The sequence below is a fragment of the Nymphaea colorata genome, chromosome 7 (genome assembly GCF_008831285.2).
Source record: "Nymphaea colorata isolate Beijing-Zhang1983 chromosome 7, ASM883128v2, whole genome shotgun sequence".
NCBI lineage: Eukaryota > Viridiplantae > Streptophyta > Magnoliopsida > Nymphaeales > Nymphaeaceae > Nymphaea > Nymphaea colorata.
In genome coordinates, this window is record NC_045144.1 from 10,243,886 (window position 1) to 10,266,359 (window position 22,474).

The 22,474-nt window shown below is 38.9% G+C and overlaps 1 protein-coding gene across 1 annotated transcript; it reads right to left on the reverse strand.

Moving 5' to 3' along the window:
* Positions 1-10,222: 10,222 nt before the first annotated feature.
* Positions 10,223-21,663, reverse strand: LOC116257522 (alpha-1,4 glucan phosphorylase L isozyme, chloroplastic/amyloplastic-like). The gene is made up of 15 exons (XM_031634358.2): positions 21,349-21,663; positions 17,654-17,892; positions 17,461-17,562; positions 16,803-16,979; positions 16,405-16,680; positions 15,726-15,997; positions 14,996-15,113; positions 14,589-14,894; positions 14,272-14,424; positions 13,771-13,899; positions 13,445-13,681; positions 12,744-12,820; positions 11,177-11,363; positions 10,833-11,033; positions 10,223-10,586 (listed from the first exon to the last, which is right to left on the reverse strand). The coding sequence occupies exons 1-15, from the start codon at positions 21,560-21,562 to the stop codon at positions 10,470-10,472; spliced, it is 2,805 nt and encodes a 934-aa protein (XP_031490218.1). The 5' UTR covers positions 21,563-21,663; the 3' UTR covers positions 10,223-10,469.
* Between the last annotated feature and the right edge of the window lie 811 nt (positions 21,664-22,474).

Here is a 22,474-nt window from a genome sequence, read left to right on the forward strand (position 1 = left end):
GAACTGCAACCATGACCCGACAGATCTGTGGCATATTAGATTAGGACATCCTTCACCAACCAAAAATGACTTGTTTTCTGAATATGATATAAACATCAAACAGTTTTTGTGATGTCTGCAAGTTGTCTAAACAGTCTAGACTTTCGTTTGAATCCAGTAAAGTGCATTCTGTTGCTCCTCTTGAACTTCTTCACTGCGACATTTGGGGACCTTATTTGAAAGCTTCATTCTAAGGTGCCCTTTACTTCTTATCCATCGTCGACGACTACACCAGGTCTGTTTGGATCTACCTAATGAAGTTCAAAAGCGAAACTTACCTGCACTTGAAAAATTTCATTGCTCCAGCTGAAAGACAATACCATCACAATGTCATTAAGGTGAGAATCAACAATGGTGCAGAGTTCTTCTCTGACGAAATGAAAAAACTTCTGTTGGAGCATGGAATTGACCATCAACACACCTGCACCTACACTCCTCAGCAAAACGGGGTTGTAGAGAGAAAGCATCGGCACATACTAAATGTGGCGAGAGCCCTGAAAATTCAATCTGGACTGCCAATAACGTTTTGGGATGAATGTGTCCTCACTGCCACTTACCTGATAAACAGGACGCCTTCAGCAAGCCTACAAAATAGAACTCCATATGAAATGATGTTTGGCAAAAAACCGTCTCTTGCTCACCTACGCGTCTTCGGTTGTCTTTGCTTTGCTACCAACCTAAAACCCAAACACAAGTTTGACCAGAGAGCTGAAAGATGCGTATTTCTGGGGTATCCTTTTGGACAAAAAGCCTACAAAATCTACAGCCTTGAGAACCAAAGAAAATTCACAAGCCGTGATGTAATCTTCAATGAAAAGTTGTTTCCCTTCAAACTGCTGAGTCATGAATCATCTCCGTTTGTGTTGCCCTTCATGTTTGATGAATATAACGTTTCAGAAAACAATCCTTCATTAACTCCCCTTGACAGTCCTGTTCATGAAGAAGGAGAGCGCACACCTTCCCAACTCCATTTGCCAACTATTAGTGAAAAATTGATGCCACAAATCTGCCAAACCCTGTAATACAACAAACAACTGTTACTGAACTTGACCCACCGACTGAACCGATGCCATAGGTTCCTCCTCCTCGCTTGAGAAGATCAACTCGCAAAAGCCAACCCTCAGTACTGTTGAAGGACTTTTACTGTAACATGGCCACTCAAGGATCATCAGACCCGTCGCTGTTGAGAAGGAAAGAGGTCACCAGGTATCCCCTTTCTCAAGCTCTCTCTTTCAACTCCTTTTCCCAACCTCATAAAGCCTTCTTGTTGAATATCTCAAAACACACTGAGCCTACTTCATTTAGTGAAGCAGAGCAAGATCCAAACTAGAGGAAGGCAATGCAGTTAGAAATCGATGCGTTGGAAGAAAACAAAACCTGGACGCTTGTTGCTCCTCCGCCCAATGTGAAGCCTATACCCTGCAGATGGATTTACCGCATCAAGTATAAAGCCAGTGGCGAAGTTGAGAGGTTTAAGGCCAGACTAGTGGCTAAGGGATTTGCTCAAACTGAGCAACTAGATTATCAAGAAACCTATGCACCAGTCGCAAAGCTCGTCACAGTCCGATGTCTGATTGCGGTCGCAGCCAAAAAGAACTGGTTCATCCATCAAATGGATGTTTACAACGCATTCTTAAATGAAAGTATGGAGGAAGGATTTATATGGCACTCCCACCTGGCTATGAAGAATGTGATAACAAGATGGTCTGCAAATTAAATAAGTCCATCTATGGACTGAAGCAGTCACCCCGTTGTTGGTTTGTGAAACTTTCTGATGCAATTGTGTCCTATGGTTTCAACCAGTCCAGAGCTGATTATTCCCTGTTCACACTCACATCTGGAAATGTGTTCATAGCTGTGCTGGCGTATGTGGAGGACTTGATCATCTTTGGCAACAACCTGGAGGGTATTCAAAACTTCAAAGATTACTTGAGCAATTGCTTCAAGATGAAGGATCTAGGAGATTTGAAGTATTTTTTAGGTCTTGAACTCACTCGTACAAAATAAGGCATTCTCCTCACTCAGCGCAAGTATACATGTGACTTGTTAGATGAAGCCGGACTGTTAGGCGCAAAGCCCATGGAAACCCCAATGGAATATCGACTGAACCTGTCAGCAACTGATGGGCAGCCATTGAAGAATGCAACCACTTATCACCGGTTGGTTGGTTAGCTGATTTACCTCACAATAACTCGTCCAGACATTATGTTTTCTGTCCATGTCCTCAGTAGACACATGCAACAACCAACTACAGCACATCTAGACTCAGCCATGAAGGTGTTACGATATCTGAAGAAAAATCCTAGGCAAGGCTTATTGTTTTCTCAAAACTATAACTATGAGTTGAAAGCGTATTGTGATGCCGACTGGGCAGCCTGTAGGGATACTAGACGCTCAGTTTCAGGTTACTGCGTCTTCTTCGATGGTAGCTTGATTTCATGGAAATAAAAAAAATAGCCTACTGTGTCACGATCATCCGCCGAAGCAGAGTATCGTGCCATGGCTAATGTTTGCTGTGAAATCTTGTGGCTGAAGTACATACTAGCAGATCTCACAGTGCAACACTTAGACTCAGTCCTGGTCTTCAGTGACAGCAAGTCAGCCTTGCAGATGGCTGCCAATCCAGTGAAGCATGAACGAACCAAGCATGTGGAACTAGATTGCCATATAGTGAGAGATCTAGTGAGGAACAGAACGATCGAGACCAGATTTGTGTCATCCCAGTATCAAGTTGCTGACATGTTCACCAAATCCATTAGCTTGGATCAGTTTCTCTTCTTGAAAGGCAAACTTGGCCTCTGTGATCCATATGCCCAGTTTGAGGATGGGGTGTTAAAGATAGTTACCCTTACTAAAGAAAAGGAACAATAATCGACAGCACTAATGAATTATGAAGTTGCAAAAGTACTAGTCATCAATTCTGAACAATTGATGATTCCCTTTTCTAAATTCCGTTGTAAATATCTGTAGAGACGTCTCTTTCAAGTGGTTGCTGAAATATCCTTCACTGCATCCTTGTAACAGTTTTGTAACTAATTTCTCCCTTTGCTCCTCTGTAACGATGTTGTATATATTCTTTTTGGAGGTTCAATTCATTTGTGCGAGATACAATTCTTTCAGTGTTCCCTTCATATTTGAGCTCTGTTTCTGTTTTGTTGCCTTTTGCTGTCTCTTCTTTACACCCTTCACTGCACCTTTCACTCTCTTTGTTGCCCATCTCTCTCTGTCAACGCCCTTTTCTCTACCCACGTTCTCTCTGCTGCACTCTCCCTCTCTGCATGCACCCTTTTCTCACGCGCCTGCTCCCTAGCCACTTTCCGTCCATCTCCACTGTCGGTCTGCACTCCCTCTCCTTACCACCAGCCTCCTCCCACTCACATCTCTCGTGCTCTCTCTCGTTTTCAACTGCCCTCTCCTTCGTTGTTCCCTTCCTCTCCCAACCGAACCATCCCTTTCAGCCGAACCTCCTTTTTTACCCTGCCAGAGGCCCTATTCTAACGGCAGACCCTCCTCTTGCATTCTTTGTTACTGATTTTCACTCTTTTGTCACTGTGGTATTGGATTGCAGCTTGAGGACGCGTCTTTCCCTTCATAACAGCTAATAGATGGCGTGGTTGGTGGTGGCATCGTATGGTTTTTTCTGTTAGGGGATCAATAGAACATTTGAGGTTGCTGCCGAAAGCATTGCAGCAGTTTAGACACTAAGATTGGGGTGAGAGAGGCCTAATCGAGCTTAAATTATCTAAAATTTACTGTTAATGTTAGTGCATGTGTAATTATTATTTGAGCATGCTAGACTGATGATTCGATAATTTGAAATACATATTAGCGATGTTGTTATTTTGAGAAAAGTTTATGACTGTTTTGACAAGGACGAGGATCTAGTGTATAATTGTCTTTTTAGCATGAGGAGTTGATTTTCGAAACGATTTGAAAATATGATAGAGATTTTGATGATGTTGAGAAGATTTAGAACCGTTTTAGCGAGCTCAGGAAATATGCTTCTATTGATGTGCATATGCATCGTATGTTGGGAAGCTTAATTGCGGGGTAGACGCCTCAACTAAAGAAGCAACGGTGAAACGAATTAGTGGTTGGTTCAAATCGAAAGCGTAGAGCTTAAGTCATTTGGTGACAACTTCAAAGAGTTGGGAAGAGGCCTATTGAAGGGCTTTGTGGGTGGACACTCTCTTGAGGCGACGTATGCTTCAATGATTGTATTTTATATTTATATAGCTTGTAAAACTGAACGAGTAGATAATTTATCACTTGCTTACGTTTGCAAGTATACCAGGCACATCAAGTAGACCTTGAGCAGCACGATTCAAAGCTTGAGGCATTTTGTGTCTTTTGGCAACGTGTAGTAGGTATGGCGACATTCCAGACAAATCCCTGTTTGGAGCGAACTTTTGAATGTGCGTTTTTAGGATTGTTGGATCCTATGATTATGATGTGATTGAATGAATGCATGCATGAGATTGACTGGTTATGTGATTGGTTTTGTTTTAAAATTACTACGCAATTGCATTTGCATGCTAGAAATGATAACTGGTTAGGACATATGAGGTAGAGTATCAAGTCCAGTATCTCATCGACCTCGATTGTGCATTAGAAAGCATCATAGAATGATAATTGCATAGGACAGCCATGAGCCAATCACGGATCGAGACTACTCTTCATGATTCAGTTAAGTTTTGAAAAAGTGATTGATATGTTGATTGATGTGAATGTTGCAACATATTTTATATGAATTGTCGTGGGCATGATCCAAATGAATAAAATTAAATGGTAGTTGTACTCGTAATGTTATGACGACTAGCTAAGAATGTTAACTATATGTGTAGCCCTTTTGTGGAGACAATTGGAGGTATGAGTGCACTCGTGAAGTGAACAAACCTCATGAGCTAGCCGGTTATTTTGTGAATGTGTTCTCATAATGATAAGTAAGAAAGAATAAGAGATGAGAGGTCAGTGGGTTGTGACAATGTGTTTGGGAGATGTCCGACCTTCACCACTGGTCTCGCAGGCTTAGAGCGCACGCGGTGCAAGGCCTCAAGGTATCGTTGTGTGAAGTGCTTGGAGCGTTGGACTCTCGCCTTCTCAAACTGTTGTGTGAAGTGCTTGGAGCGTTGGACTCCCGCCTTCTCAAACTGGAAGGAAGACTGAGCAACTCTCCTTGGAATTCACACATCCATGGATGATTGCTCTTCTGCTGCAGCGTGAACAGATCCATATCCTTTCGGGCCACCATGGGGGTTGTCTCCCGACCGTAGGTCACTCGTGGTATGCACATGCCTGTGTTTGTACCTACAGGAACTGTCAATTCACTAAAGCTAATATAAATGAAAAGAATGTGAATGAAGTGTGTGTGAACGAAGTGATTGTGAATGATGTGTTCATGCATGAATTGCATGTGACTAATGAATGTGCTATTGTGGCCATTGAGTGACCTTTACATGTCGTGAATGTATGCTCTATCACGACATGATAGTGATTTGTTTTCATATTTATTATATCTCATATTTGAGCTCTTACCTTAGAGGGTTAGGGATTTATCTTGCTTGTTGTCATACTGCGAAGGCTAAGCCTTCAGTTGTCCTTCTTTGTCAGATTTTGGCGGACCTAGGGCAGTAGGTTGATCAGATGACTCTACTCACATCTTACTGGAGTTGTTTTGGGTCTATTGTAGTGCTGGCGCATCTTGTTTTGGTCATATTGATGTCTTGTTTTTGTTAGACATCAATGTTGTGATTTGGGGATATTTTTGTTATATGTATTATTGATAAGTATGATGTGATTTTTGTATGAATTGAAAATGATTATATAAATGAAGTTTGCCCCATTGTTTTGGCTTGCATAGCTCATTTCCTTTTGAATCGTTGTGTCATCGCACCTGAACGTTTTATGTTTTAATAAAAAAAAATTATTTGGGGGTCAAGGTGTTGGGATGTGACAGTTTTGGTATCAGAGCTATGAAAAAACCTCACTATGGATGTCAGTAAAAGCCTATCTGTGAAGCCGTGTTGCCTAGGTACGCTCTATTTGAGTTAGCTTTTATTAAAGCTTTGATTTTATTATGATATATATACGTATGTGATGGATTGATGTCTTGATGATTGTGCTGCATCTTTGCAAATGAAACTTGTAAAAGGTGTCTCAGATTTTGTAATGAGAATGAGAGTTTTTGCTTGTAGAGATGCAACGTAGGGGTAAGAAGCGAGCTGGGCCACCTGCAGAAGTACAAAGAGAGCCAAGTTCGGCCCATTCAGACGCGCATAATCTACTGGACGACAGTACGTTAGGGCAACCATACACTCAGACTAGTGTGGGTGCTCAAACCCCACCAAGGCAGACTCCACTTGTGGATCAACAGATCATACTGTTGACGACTTTGCAGACGCTGACCTCTTTAGTACAGTCAATGGTCAGTAATCAGATGAGTCATGCATCCCCTACAGGAGACACCACTGCACCACCTAAGGAGAAGGCAACTTCGGTGTCATTCAAACAGTTTATGTCAATGCAGCCACCTGTTTTTACTGGAGATGGTAGCCCAGACACGGCATGAGAATGGATTGAAGAAGTTGAACACATCTTTTCTCAAGATGCCAGAAGGAGATAAAGTGAATTATGGTTCGTATTTGTTAAAAGGTGATGCCAAACGGTGGTGGCAATCGACCCGTGAGATTCGGTTTGCAGGCCAACAATCAATCTCATGGAAGCAGTTAAGAGATTGATTTTTCAGCACTTACTTCTCAGTGTATGCCAGAAACAAGAAGATGCAAGAATTTCTTGAGTTGCAGCAAAATCATTTGAGCTTGAAAGAGTATATTACAAAGTATCGGCACTTAGAGGTGTATTGCCCACATCTCTATACTACTGATGAGGCCAGAGCAGACAAGTTTGTGCATGGTTTGCGGGACGGGCTGCGAAGCAAGGTGATATCCAGCAAACCTCGCGATTTGGACGAAGCGGTCACTATGGCTAGATGCATGGAAGAAGATTGGGCTAGAACTCAGAAGGACCATCACAAGAAGATAAACCAGCACTCACACGATGGGCGCACGCAGGTCAAGCATTACAACTTTGCAGGCAAGGCAAAGCCTTATGGGAGGCGTGATGACCGAGCATTTAGGCGGAACAGGCCAAACCACAATGACACCACACAGAGAGCAGTGACTACTCCAACTCTATCGAGGTGTCCTGCTTGCTCACGTGTGCACTCCTGGAAGTCGTGCTATCGGGAGACCAGAGCGTGTTTGCACTATGGACGGATGTGACACTTCATCCAAGATTGCCCCATAATGCGAGGAAATAAGTTGAAGAAGGTTGAGGTCGGTCCGTCTAGTGCTCAAAAGATTACCAGACGTGTCTATGTGACTACCATGGAGGAGTTTCAGGCACACGATCTCATCGAAGGTACATTACTTGTTGGTTCTTACATTGCTAGAGTGTTGTTTGATGCAAGGACAACTCATTCTTTCATACCTAGTCAATTTACCATTTAACTAGAAGTGACAGTTAAGATGATGCCGTATGTTCTAAAAATAGTCAGCCTTATGCATATTAGCGATGTTGCTATTTTGGGCAAAGTTTATGACTATTTTGACAAGGACGATGATCTACTTGTATAATTGTCTTTTTAGCATGATGAGTTGATTTTCGAAGTGATTTGGAAACATGATAGAGATTTTAATGATGTTGAGAAGTTTAGAACCGTTTTAGCGAGCTCAGGAAATATGCTTCTATTGATGTGTATATGCATCGTATGTTGGGAAGCTTAATTGCGGGGTAGACGACTCAACTAAGGAAGCAAGGGAGAAACAGATTAGTGATTGGTTCAAATCGAAAACGCATATCTTAAATCATTTGGTGACAACCTCAAAGAGTTGGGAAGAGGCCCATTGGAGGGCTTTGTGTTTCGACGCTACCCGTCGACACCCTCTTGAGGCGATGACGTATGCTTCAATGATTGTATTTTATATTTGTATAGATTGTAAAACTGAACGAGTAGAGAATTTATTACTTGCTTATGTTTGCAGGTACACCGGGCACGTCAAGTAGACCTTGAGCAACATGATTCAAAGCTTGAGGCATCTTGGGTATTTTGGTGACGTGCAGCAGGTATGGCGGCATTCCAGGCAAATCCTTGTCTGGGGCCAACTTTTGAATGTACGTTTTCAGGATCGTTGGATCCTATGATTGTGATGTGATTTAATGAATGTATGCATGAGATTGACTGGTTATGTGATTAGTTTTCTTTTAAAATTACTACGCAATTGCATTTGCATGCTAGAAATAATAATTGGTTAGGACAGATGAGGTGGGGTATCGAGTCGAGTATCTCTTCGACATCGATTATGCATTAGAAAAAATCATAGAATGATAATTGCATAGGACAGGTACGAGCCAATCACGGATCGAAACTACTCTCCGCGGTTCGGCTAAGTTTTGAAAGATGTGATTGATATGTTGAATGATGTGAATGTTGCAACATATTTTATATGCATTGTTGTGGAGATGATGCAAATAAATGAAATTGAAGGGTAGTTGTACCTGTAATGTTATGACGGCTAGATAAGAATGTTAACTATATGTGTAGCCCTTTTGTGGAGACAATTTGAGGTATGAGTGCACTCGTAAAGTGAACCAACCTCATGAGCTAGCTGGTCATTTTGTGAATGTAAGAAAGAATAAGAGATGATAGGTCAATGGGTTGTGGCAATGTGTTTGCTAGATGTCCCGCCTTCGCCACTGGTTTCACCAGCTCAGAGCGTATGTGGTGTAAGGCCTCAGGGTATCGTTGTGTGACGTGCTTGGAGCGTTGGGCTCCCACCTTCCCAAACTAGGTGTCATAGGGAAGGTTGAACAACTCTTTTTAGAATTTACACATCCATGGATGATTGCTCTTCCGCTGTAACATGAATGGATCCATATCGTTTCAGGCCACTATGGGAGTTGTCTCCCGACTGTATCCGTTGCAACGTGAATGGATCCATATAGTTTCGGGCCACCACGGGAGTTGTCTTCCGACTGTAGGTCGCCCGTTGGTTGCACGTGTTTGTCCTTGTACCCATAGGAACTGTCAATTCACTAAAGCTAATGTAAATGAAAAGAATGTGAATAAAGTGTCCGTGGACAAAATGATTGTGAATGATGTATTCATGCATGAATTGCATGTGACTAATGAATGTGCTATTGTGGCCATTGAGTGGCCTTTACATGTCGTGAAGGGCTTCCATGACAGGTCATGATAATGTATGTCCTATCATGACATAATAGTAATTTGCTTTTATATTTGTTATATCTAATATTTGAGCCCTTAAAGGGTTATAAATTTATCTAGCTACTACGAAGGCTAAGCCTTCAGTTGTCTTTCTTTTCTAGGTTTTGGGGGACCCTTGATAGCAGGTTGATCAGATGGCTTTACTCACATCATACTGGGGAGGTTTTGGGTCTGTTGTAGTGCCGACGCGTTTTGTTTTGGTTATATTGATGTCTTGTTTTTTGGTTAGACATCAATGTTGTGATTTGAGGGCATTTTTGTCATATGTATTATTGAGAAATATGATGTGATTTTTGTAGGAACTGAAAATTGTTATGTAAATGAAAGTTTGCCCCATTGTTTTGGCTTGCATAGCTCCTTTCCTTTTGAATCGTTCTGTCATTGAGGTTCAACTTTTTATGCGTTAACAAAAAAAAAAAAAAAATTTACTTGGAGGTCAAGGTGTTAGTGTGTGACACTCCCACTACCTATAGCTAAACACAATATTGTTAAGTGGGGAGCAACGTTCAGGCTCGCTTCTCTCCCGTATGGCAACATCTCACCTTAATAAGTTGCAATGACGGATGGATGCTGGCTGCTGGCTGCCATGAAAGTGCAGAGGACGAAGGATGGACGAGGCTGCAAGGAAAACGGGAGAGAACAAAAAGCACAACTGGGGCGTGAATAGAAAATGAAAGTTTTGCAGAGGCATTCTGTTTGTCAGGATAGCAATTTGGGATCCCATTTTGAAGGAGGCAGCCAGCCAAACACCTCCTGAGGATCGATTAAGTAGTTCAGGAGACAATGTTTTGGGCATCAACCAGATGCTCCCCAAGATCTTTTCTGTTTTATCTTGGATGTTACGCTACTGCATTCTCAATTTCTGCATGGTGCCAAAAATACGAACACGAAGGCACAAAACTAAACCCTTCTTTGTTATTGGGATAGGGACATCCATTGAAGTAAGCATTCTACAGGATTGTGACTGATTACAGACACAGGACTCAAAGAAAGGGGAACTAAAAGCTTCCCCTCGAACCTCCAAATGGTTGGTCCGACTTAGATCAAATTGTACATAAATTCGTAGGCTTTGAAGAATGAACAGGCTTACATAACACAGGAGGCGGCATCCAGGTTGCACCTTGACGAACATGTGCATGTACTTCTAAGATGGCCGAGCAGGAAGGATACCCCATATATCTTTGGCATACTCGTGGATGGTCCTGTCGCTGCTGAACTTGAAGGAGCCTGCAGTGTTCATGATCGACATCTTCGTCCATCTCTGCATTAGGACAGTCAACAAGGGGAAGCACAAGCGAGTCATATCAGCAACTGACGGTGGAGAGCATGAAATGTTGTAACCCTTGCACAATTCAAACAGTACCAGCTGACAACTTTCATGCGACAAAGAACGAAAAGTCCAGAAAGAAGAATGAAACCAATGATTGTTATCTTTTCTATTCCTGCGACGTCATGGTCGAGCTGGACAAGTTCAAGGGCGTTGTACTTTAGAGAGAGAACTACTTACTTTCTGGTTTGCGTATGCAGCATCAACCTGATCTTGGCATTCAATGTAACTTGGGAAATCCTTGCCAACAAGGAAATAATCTCCCCGACCATATCCTTCATTTCCCTCCAAGGACCCGAGCAGGGGAGAGTAGTCATATTTTCCAAAGGCGCCGCTTCGGATAAACTCTTTAGCCTCTTCAAATCGACGATCGGGCTTAAACTGAAACGAACAATGAAATAATTAGAAACGAGCATACGCTAACAGCATAATCCTTTGTTTTTACTCCGTTGAACAGGCTGCATTCAAAGAGAAATGGTGATAGACGAGGGCCACAAGAGAACTTCAGCATCTAATGAACATACCTTTCCTTCAGCTCTTTCTTTCCTCAGTCCAGCAATCTCATGGGCGCGAGCACCAAATAGGAAAAAGTTGTCCTCACCAACTTCTTCACGGATTTCTACGTTAGCTCCATCCAGTGTTCCAATCAACACACAACCATTCATTGCAAATTTCATATTACTAGTTCCACTAGCCTCCATCCCAGCAGTGCTTCATATGATAGAACAAGAAAATTTAGTCTCTGGTACGCGTAGACATGTCTGTGTGTGTCTGTGTATGCATGTCTATGTGGCTCTCAAGAGTGCGAAAAGAATCAATCAATAATGAACTTTGATGTTCTGAAACGGAAGGTTGCTACTAAACATCTCCTCTTTTTGGAAAATAGCATTCATTTTCCCATTTAAGACGTGGGACTTGCATCACCAGACTATGACAGCATGTTCTTCAAACTTTGAGAACTTCCATGTTCTCAGCACATATATTTTTCACTTAGTATTAACAACTTTAGAGATATGTCTCAAGGACATGGAAGTGGAAATGGAACACACTGCTGATGCACTTTGGTACGGTGCAGTATCAAAAAACGTAATGCAGGGAAACAGCCACGCACACAAAATTGAAATTCATTTTAACTGACGAGAAACTTTAAAGAAAATTATAAGAAATGTGCCTAATATTTTGAGAAATAACAAACTGTCACTCCACTTTTAGAACTACAGAATAGACACAACTTTTTGAGACAAATTTTAAAGGAGCTGCCTACTGACGTGGCATTAATTTTGACATAAAATGACACAGACACCTATCAAATATTTTTCATTGGCCAAGGGAAGAGTGGTTTTTATAAGAGGTTTTTTTGTCATTTTATATAAAAATTAATGTTTTCTATCGGCAGACAACTTGTTGAGAATTTTTTCAAAAGTTGAGAATTATTAATTTTTTAAAGTTGAGTGATGATTTGTTATTCACCCAAAGATTAGATGCCTTTTTGTAATTCTTTCAAGATAGCAATCAGGATCGTAATAAAAAGTTAACAACAGTGTCAACAGTAGAGCATTGATAATGTCTGTCATTGGTCTGGACACGTTGATGAACTGTCCAGAAAGTGCTGTGTCCTGTTGACGCAGGATGGACAGGACAAGTGAAGTGCCTGCAGGACAGAACTTTGGAGGCATTTTTGTTGCAAAATAAACCCATAAAATGGAGAATTAGACCATTTTTATTGACCTAGCAGTTATTAGTTATCCAGATTATTTATTATCTGGTTGTCATTGAGGGGAACAGTTCAAAACTATGGGTATTGTCAGCATGAAAGCTCTTGCAGAAGCCCAAAATGGACAAGCAGAAAATCTTTTGACATTCTCATGAAGATGAAATTAAAATATATAACTGAAGATTTAGAAATACGAAAACTCCAAAATGCCATTAATGATTTCAGACATGTTACACAATCAATGTATGTGACTGTGCCTCAAAAATGATGCTACAATCGACCATTATCAAGGTTTCAGCCATGCAATTCTTCTCTATGTTAGCCCTGTTAAAGATCTACATGTATTTAGATGCCAAATATTAGCCTGTTACAAATACCTGATGTGTTGCGACAGTTCACTGGCAGGAATCAGCATTTCAGCAACACTAACATTATAGTTGGGAATAAAAATAACCTGCAAAAACGGAACTAGGAGTAAGTTGTAGGAGACATTGGCACATATCTCACAGTCACATAAGCTAATGAAGACGATATCCATGTTTGAAGTTAATAACAGGAACAAAGCATCCACAAAACATTTAAGCTGAATAACATAAATTAGGTGCAACTGTAGGAGAATCCACATGAACATATCAGAGTTTGTGGTTTCATGTCTCTTCTGTTATGGTTTGGAAAAACTGGAAGAAAAAATGAAAAACGAGGTTATAGAACAGGTCCAAATTGAGGAAAATCTACAAGGGGATAAGGCATATTTTATCACATTTTTCAATTGATTTCAGTGAAGTTGTATGCAAAACTTTAAAAGAACTGGATTATGAAATAACTAGTTGGATTTATTACAAAATGTAAAAACAATGTAGTGTATGCAGATAATTTTCTAGCTTGAGCATGTAAGTCCTTGCAGTTTGGGAATTTTCATTGAGAATGACAATTTGAAGAGGCATCTAAATGCAAGTACCTATATTGGAATCTGAAGGATGAAAAATGGCCTAATCATACAGAAAGGATAACAGTACAACATGTTTCATGATTCATCCATCAAAGCATCTGCGTCGCTAGTGCTTGATGCACAACATACCTTCAGAAGATCCCCAATATCAGGATCATGATTTATGACAGCACCAACATCTGTTATGAGCTTGACTATCCTCTTCGCTTGCACATATGTGGCAAAAGCCTTCCCTCCAATTATGCACACCCTTGGAACAAACTTCAACTTCCTTTCTTCAGCACTCATCTCTTTCATTTTTTTGTACCGGTAAATAATGCCTAAAATGTTCAATAGTTGTCGCTTGTATTCATGAATGCGCTTCACCTAAAAAGCAAGATTAAATTGTGCTTGCATTTTATTATTAACTGGTAAAAGAATTTAAAGGACAGAAAATCCCAGGGATGAGAAATTACTTGAATATCAAACATTGCGTCAGGGCTGACAACATAGCCTGCTTTCTCTTTTATGTATGATACAAGCTTCAACTTGTTGTTGCGCTTTGCTGCAACCCACTGGGCTTGAAACTCTTCATTGTCTGCAAACTGGAGAAAAGAATAAAGGTAAGTTTTTCCAAATTGTATCCTTGGAATACTGATGCTAATAGATTAAAATTGTTCAGAAAGCACTTATATGTGTCAGTCTACAAAAACAGGTTAGAATCCAGAACCAAACGTTACCACAGAAATTGGCTCATGCAAAGAGATGCAGTATGTGCAACAAATGATACGTGCTAGCAATAAACCACATGGCTGCACATGCATGCCTTCAGCTTTTAGTTAAACCATTTATGCTTCAAACATTAAAAACTGAATTTATATAAGGACTATGACATACCATTCTGACAGTGCATAAATGATCCTTGAATTAGGAAAAGCTTAATCTAAGAACAGAGGCAAGAATGATAGAGAGATCACCTTTCGGAGCTCAGCTACCTTCTCAGTTTTCAGGACCCATTCCTCTGTACCAAGCCATCTAGTTATTATTTCGCTTAAATCTGGATTGCAAAATCGGATCCATCGCCTTGGAGTTACACCATTTGTCTTGTTCTGGAATTTTTCTGGCCATAACTGCAAAATGTAAAGAGAGAAACAGCAACAAAATGGTTATTCATTTGACTTGATACAAGATATATTAGTTGAACTCTCAAATACAAAATGATGAGATGCAAATGATACAACAGTAAATTTTCTCCCATAGGAAGCAGAAGACAAATAAAAAGCTAAGGACTAACCTTGTAAAAATCATTGAAAACTTCATTTTTCACAATATCACTATGGATTGCAGCAACCCCATTTACAGCATGCCCCACAACAACACAGAGATTGGCCATGCGAACTGTTTTTGGAAGTTTTGCATCCGACTTGTCTTGTTCTTTTTCCTTCGAATCGTCCTTCTTAGCGTCACCTTTTGATTTGTCAAAAAGCTGTCTAATTGCTGAAGGTAGTGGATAGTTTTCTAGTATTCTCATTTGTGAAATCTTCTTTTTCAATGACTCAAGATCCTTCGTCCCATACTCTGTAACAAGTGTCCCAATCAACTGCAATACATGCAGTAGGTTAAAAAGCAGTAACAACAAACTACAAAAAAGAAGTCATAAACCATTGCAAGAACTAAGGAATTTTATTTCCTACAATCAACCTCTTCATCAATCCTCTCTATAATCTCAACATGTCTTGGGAGTAGCTTCTGCATGATATCTAGACTCCACTTCTCCAATGCCTCAGGAAGGACAGTGTGGTTTGTGTATGCAACAGTCCTGCCAATATTGTATGCTTAATGTGAGAACTATACTAAAAACAAAGAAAACCATTTGTTAAAACAATACGTCGAAAAAGCAACATAATTATGTTAATCTTTATTCAAAGACTAATTAGAGATAGGATCCGGGACATGTATGATGGAATGAATCAGCATGCTATAAGAAGGCCAAGTATATTCAGCAAGTTCAGAACAAGATCAACATGCAGCCACTTAAGGGCTTCCTTGCAGTTTGATGGAAAACCTAGACACCGTGATAGGCAGTATTCTAATTCTCAAACTAAAGATACATATAACTTCTTTGACATAGCAAGAACCTAAATGCATAAACTTTCTTAGTTAATGCTGCTTCTGTAGCTACTCTATGGTTGCAAGATTGAAAGCCTTCCAAAAGTGCTATCTTATAAGGAACCGGACAAAAAGATCATGAACCTAATGATTATTTCTTTTTTCAAACATAAGCTTCTCCTGCATTTTCGACCTAAGATTACTAATTTTTGTGCTTTTAGTATTGGTACTTTTGTATAACATACTTTGTTGATCACATAATAGAACCATTGAGTAGATTAGAGAGTACAAAAGATAACATAATATAACCAATAGAAAGGACCTTTGAGTAATTTTCCAGGCTTCCTCCCAGCTCAAGCCCTTGACATCAATTAATATCCTAAGCAGCTCTGGGATGCACAATGTTGGGTGTGTATCATTCATCTGAACTGCAACTTTTGAAGGAAATTCGTCCCAGTTGACAGCATGTCCAGATCTCTTCTCAAAACGGGCTATTATGTCTTGAAGAGAGGAAGAACATAGGGTATATTGTTGCTTCAGCCGTAAAATTTTACCCTCCGTAGAATCATCCCCAGGATACAAGACATAGCAGATCTATCAACATAAACAAATATAATGTTTCAGTTCCACACACACACACACACACACACACACAGGCACTCTTAAACACTGCATAAAAATTTCTGATTCACAAAACTTTGTCGAAAATAGTGAGCGACATGGAAGCAAAAGCAACAGGCTTATTGTCAGAAATGTTAATCTATGAGCATTTGACATACAAGAAGCTTGTGAAGTAGTATTTGAGGTGTAACTTCCTGATACGCTAACCATATTCTAAGCATTAAAACAGTCTAAAGTGCAACTTAAACTTCATTTGGTAGATTGAATCGTTGGGTATCCCTTGTGGAAGGGGGACAAGATATGAAACTTTTGTGACAGAAAGTGAACAAGACAAGCTTCTAAACCAAGTAATTACAGCAATAAAAGTAATTTGCTCAGACCTTTTCAGCATTTATCTGAGCCTCAGTTGCTTTGGTATGTTGTCCAGCATTGAAGGCCCGCAAGTCAAAATCTTGCACTGGAACTTTTGTAGACCAGAGACGCAAATTGATGGTTGTTTTGGTTTTGTACCCAGGTATAGGAACATCATATGCAACAGCTGCAATGTCTTCTCCTCCAACCCAGTGTTTCTTGCCATCTAAACCTTCAGTAACTTTTCCATAGAACTTTATGGGATAAGAAACATCATGTCTCACAATTTCCCAGGGATTTCCCATCTGCAAGACACAATGAGATGGTTAAGTGGGAAAAATGGAATTTTAACGTTATTATATAATTAAATAAGATTGTCGGTTAGTGGCTCAAAATTTTGTTTAGGTTCATCTCCAAGCAGGAGTACCTCAAGCCAACTTTCTGCAGCCTCCTCTTGACCATCTTTTGTAATGTTCTGGTGGAACAAGCCATACTTATACCTCAGCCCGTAGCCCCATGCTGGGTAATCTAAAGTTGCTAGGGAATCCAAAAAGCATGAAGCTAACCGTCCAAGGCCTCCATTTCCAAGTGCTGCATCTCGTTCCTGTTAATACGTAGTATTGAGTCAGTTTATTCGGTAGCTGAGAAAGTTCAAAGGTGCAAGCTGTAAAAGGAGCTTGAACAAGCAAATACTAGCATATGATTAAGAAATGACATCGCACACACAAATACAGAGGAACAATTAAATGGCACCAATGAACAAAGTTAGGAAGTGAAAACAGAGCATACAATAAGCACTAAGCAGAATTAGCTAAATCATTTACAGAGGCAAACAGTTCGCTACAGACCTTGAAGAGCAAAAATCCAAATCATGAGTTAGAAAGGAACGAATGGCAAGCTGCTGGTTTTTGAAGGTTTTAACTACCAATGTTTCTGATCTTGCAGAAAAAAAAAAGCCTATTTGAAAACTGAAAGTGGAGTTTCAGTTACCTTAACCACCAAAGGCTAGATATGCTATCCAGCTAAATGGGAAAAAAGAAAAAGTAAGCAAACCAATAAAGAGTAAGAAAAGTTAAGGTTCTGACCTGTCCTGCAACATTTTCGAGATCATGGCCAAGCTTTTTCAGAGCTTCCGCATAAGTACCAGTGAGCTCTAAATTTCCTATGGCATTCAGAAGTGCCCTACCCTGCTCAATCATACACAGTACATAAAAGTAAATTATGGTTATTACAGAGGAGACTGTCAATCAAAATTAAAATCTTGCCAACCAGAATCACCTGTAAAAATTCCATAGACAAATAGTATGCCTGTTTCACATTTGCTTTCTCGTAATGTTCATATGTCTTGTTCCAATTTCTGATAAGAGCACCACGAACGCTCTGTGCAGTTGCCAGATAAGCCTTGGGTAGGCTAAATTGCTTTGGAGAGAATGAAGGTGTGAATTCAGCATGATATTGGATATTGGAAGCGACCGAAGCAGAATCCAGTGAAAATGAAGTTGAAACAGCTGGTATTCCTGCATTGCAATTTCAGCAAATTATTTAGTTAAAGTTGATCATATAAGAAACTTTACATTTATCACTCGTTCTTTTCTCTTTCTTTAACTTTTGATTGGGGGGTATATTATTAAAGTGTCCCATCAAGGCAGATACATTAAAGTCATTTTATAAGTAACTTTTTTCCACCTTTTGTTAAAGTAAATACTCCTGCAACGCAATTTCAGCAATTGGTTCATCTAAGAACTGATAAGAGGCATTTCTTTTTCCTTTCCTATAAACAACATTATTTCATGTAGGCAAATAATTATTTGTCATTTCGTAAGTAACATTTTTCTAACATGTTGTTAGGTATAAAAATACTATAAATTTTTTCGCATCTTTTTCACGTATTTTCGCTTTTTTCATTATTTTTACATTACTTTTGCCTTAAAGTTTAAAACTTAATTTAAATTGTCTTCATTTCTATCATGAATAAAAAATCATTTTTGTCATTTTATCAAATTATTTTTTTATATTTTCTTGTTAGATTTTCATTTACTTGTTCCTAATTTCTTGATTTTTTTTCTAAAAGAATTGCCAAATTTTTCCTGAGATTTTGAGCTTTGCTCAAAAATACCTAAGAAAAACCTCATGTCAACCATATTTGCGATCATGATTGTAATGTATCACAAGAAAACATAAAATTATTTTTTAATGTTAAAAATTTCCAAAAATGAAAAATAGATAAAAAAGAAAAATAAAAATAAAATATTTTCTATAAAAAAATGTCGCACATAAATATAGCAATAAAACATTAATTTTCCTCTTTCTTCAACCGCAAATCAATCTCCCACATGCAAATTTAGTTTCAACTTTCAAGTCGATGTTTTCTTCCTTAAAGTGGCATCACGCACAATTATTAAGAATTTTTAGGAGTAAGATGTAGAAATAAAAAACCCCTCCTTTTTCAATTGCAAATCAGTCTCCCACATGAAAATCTAATTCCAAATCGATGTTTTATTTCTCAAACTGGCAAGATCTCTCTCACGGACAACTTCTAAGAACTTCTAGGAGTAAGATGTGATGGGGTTTTAAAAACCCGAAATCAAAAAAATTAGGACTCAAACTTTTTTTCTTCCACCTTTCCCCTATATAAGACCATTGCAGAATTATAACTAACTACAGGGGTGTAACAATCCCTTCAAAAGTTACGGCATGTATTGTATGATATGTACAACATTTGCCATAAGTGTGCATCCTCAATGATGTGGACTTGTGGTTCAATGCATGTATAGTGATGCTTAGCTTTTCTCCAGATCAGCAAATGTGCTATTAACTGTTCAGTTGCATTTAGAAATCCTTGGAAAAAGCAAATGAGCTAAGAAAAAAAAAAAAGCTAAGTTGGTCAACTACAGTCCTTGGTATTTGCAACATCAGCACAGTGCATGTATAGGAGATTAGAGGGGTCGAAATTGTGGGCAGTTGGACAAAGAAACTTGAATACATTGAAGTTTAACTTCATTCTTTCAAATTAAATCTAGCTTCTTTCACTCTTTTGGCAATCAAAGACCATTTTTTGAGAACATACGCCAACACACACACACACACACATATATATATATATATATATATATATGGAGAAGATGGCTGTAAAAGGTGAACAACAACCACAAAAGGGGGAGAGAGAAAAAAAAAAGAGAGAGATAAAAAATCGTTGGTACCAATATCAAAATGGGATTTGAATGCATTTTAGAGAGGATGATCGTAAAAAAAAGGAAGAGAAAAAAGTAAGGAGTGAAAGATGAAAAAAGGTTTGAACCGGTCTCCAAATGAGACTTTTTGAGTGAAAGATGAAAAAAGGTTTGAACCGTTCTCAAAGTGAAACTTTTTAAACCTAATCTCACAAATATCATTCTCAGGTTTTAAATGCAGAGTTTTTTGTTGGGTATTTTTTGGTAAGTTATTTTCTTTGGAAAAAACTCAACAATTTTTTTCTAAAACAAACAACCCTAGAACTAGCTAAAAAATAAAATTAATGAGAAACTAATCAAAAGTATACAAAATTTAGCTAGATAAATGATAAAAATGATGTTTTACAATGATACAAAAATAAAGATAACTTAACTTAATTTAACTTTTACATTTAAATGCAAAAAATGAGATAAAAACATGAAAAAAATGCGGTTAATTTATTTTGGCTTTCTTTTTTCAAAAAATAACATGCCTTTTCCGGTTTTGTTTGTTTTAATCATTTTTAATGTAAATATGTGTTTTTTTTTAAATAAAAGACACAATATTTGTGACAATGACATAAAAAGAGAAAGAGCGTATGATAGATTTGTTTTGAAAAATAAAAGGAGAGAAAAAGCAAGAAAGAGTAAAAGATTAAAAGGTTGGAAAAAGTTTCAAACTAGACTTGGCAAACCCATTATATATTTTGGCCGGACGAATCCAGCCTCCCACACGTGCCCCAATGAACTATGAAGTGCATGAGAAAACATGCATGATAACTAAGAGGGTTATATATATATATATATATATATATATCTTGAAAAATTGAAATGAAATGGCTATCAGATGTTTCTGAATGGCTAAATATTCCATGGATCTGATGTTGATATGACATGGCATACTTTTGCTAATATGGTAAAAAGTCCATGGTTGATCAAACAAGAATCTTTAAGTCAAACCTATGTGATCTATACTTAAGATATTTATTTTCCTTCTTTGCACTGAGAAATAGTTGGATTTAAAATCGAAGGGGAAATGTCTGAAATAAGTCTATGGTTTTCAAATCCTAAGATCCAAATCTGAGGCTATCAAATGCTCCTTAAAGCACCATCAACCATTGCTAAAAACACTATAAACTGTTGTTATGTTTATTGTTATTTGTTAATACTCAGACGGTGTCTCTGCCGATGGTCTTTTAGTATTTAGTCGTGTAACAACTTCCGCAGCCGGCTGATTATAATTTCTCTAAAGTTCTTTACACTATAATATATATGAAAAAGAACAAAAAACACAGTCCCGAGCTCAAAACCATGTTATTACAGCAATGAAGTTTGATTGCTCTTCAGAGGCTTCAATCAAAAGCAGAAAGCACAAAAACGACTTTGCAAAACAGTTCTACGCCTGAGGGCTAGACGATTGGAATGTAAAACCCCGATAGTGTCATGTGCCTATCCAATTTTAGAAAAAAGAATTAGAAGGATTATTGAACTTGTCATATGGTGAATCACGCATCCCAGAATGGTTCTCACCCTGTCAATTACTACTTGCAAACCAAATAATGCCAACATATGTACAGAAAAGCAGACCCGCATAATGCCGTCAGAAGCACTCAATTTTCCCACACTACGACGTGATGCGAAGACAAGTCTTCTTCCAAAATTCTCAAAAACAGGGAGACGATCCTCCTCCAAAATTCTCAAGAAACATGGACAGCGGAAAAGAAGCAAAAATTCTCAGCAATGGCGCAAAGAAAGCACCGGTACCTTCATCCTCGGTCTCCTTCTCCACTCTCTTGTCGCTGGCGACGTTCCTGATAGTCCGACACCTTCCGTATCGCCGGCTTCTCCGAGTCTTGCACGACAGAAGGTGAACATTCCGGATGCCGGAGCTCAGATCGCTGATTCCGAGAAGAGAGCTCCGGGAGATCGGCGTTCTCGACGATATGGCTCCCGAGGGAGGGAGGGGAGACGCAGACATTGGTTGAAAGAAAAAGAAGATGCCGCTTCTTCCTTCTCCTCCTAGTCTCCTGTCTCAGAGGGCTAGGCACAGAGACTGCGTGTATGGTGCCAGTTTTGATTGTGTGGAGGGAGGGAGATATGATGACGCCTATTTATAGAGAGCGAAATGACCATATTTGACCATGAATGCTTCAAAATGACTTATATGACCTTTGACCCTTCGCTTCATGAAGATATTTCCAGCTCCTTCCTGAACTGATCTTTTTCTCGCGACCGCAGAAGCTGATCGTCTCTTTCGCTTGCAAGGGACGACCGGGAGGGACATATTAGTCTTATACAAAGTGAAGGACCTTTTCCGTCCTTTTTTGGAAAAAATCTGCACGAACTGTGATTGAAACCGCCAATCTGAGGTTGGTGGGATCCCTGGGGTTACCTTTTCCACAATTATCCCCACAACTTTTAAAAGTATCGAAAATGGCATTTTACTATGTTCAATTTTTTTTTTTTAATGTTTTTTCTTGTTGAAGATTTAATCTTGAAAAAAGTGGCAGAAAGGATCAAATCCAAGAATATGAGTGTTTCGAAAATCAGTTCATTCATCGACTCATCAGCTTCCTGAATTTCTTTCGGAAATTTTCTTCATCTTTTTTTTTTTTTATATCAAATGTAAGATTTCCTTGATCTTGTCATTTTTTTTCATTCGGGTTTTGATTTTCTAATTCAAAAGATCTCTTTTGATTAGGTTCTACTTCTAATTTTAGATCAATTCTTTCTCTTTTATCAGATTCATCTTTGGATCCATATAAAAACCACTTGTTTTATTTCCATGAAAATCAAATTGAAGCAATTTGATTGGTCTTATATAGATGATAAAGCGACACAAATTCTGGTAAGATTCAAGAGCACAAATTCGATATACGTTTGATCCATC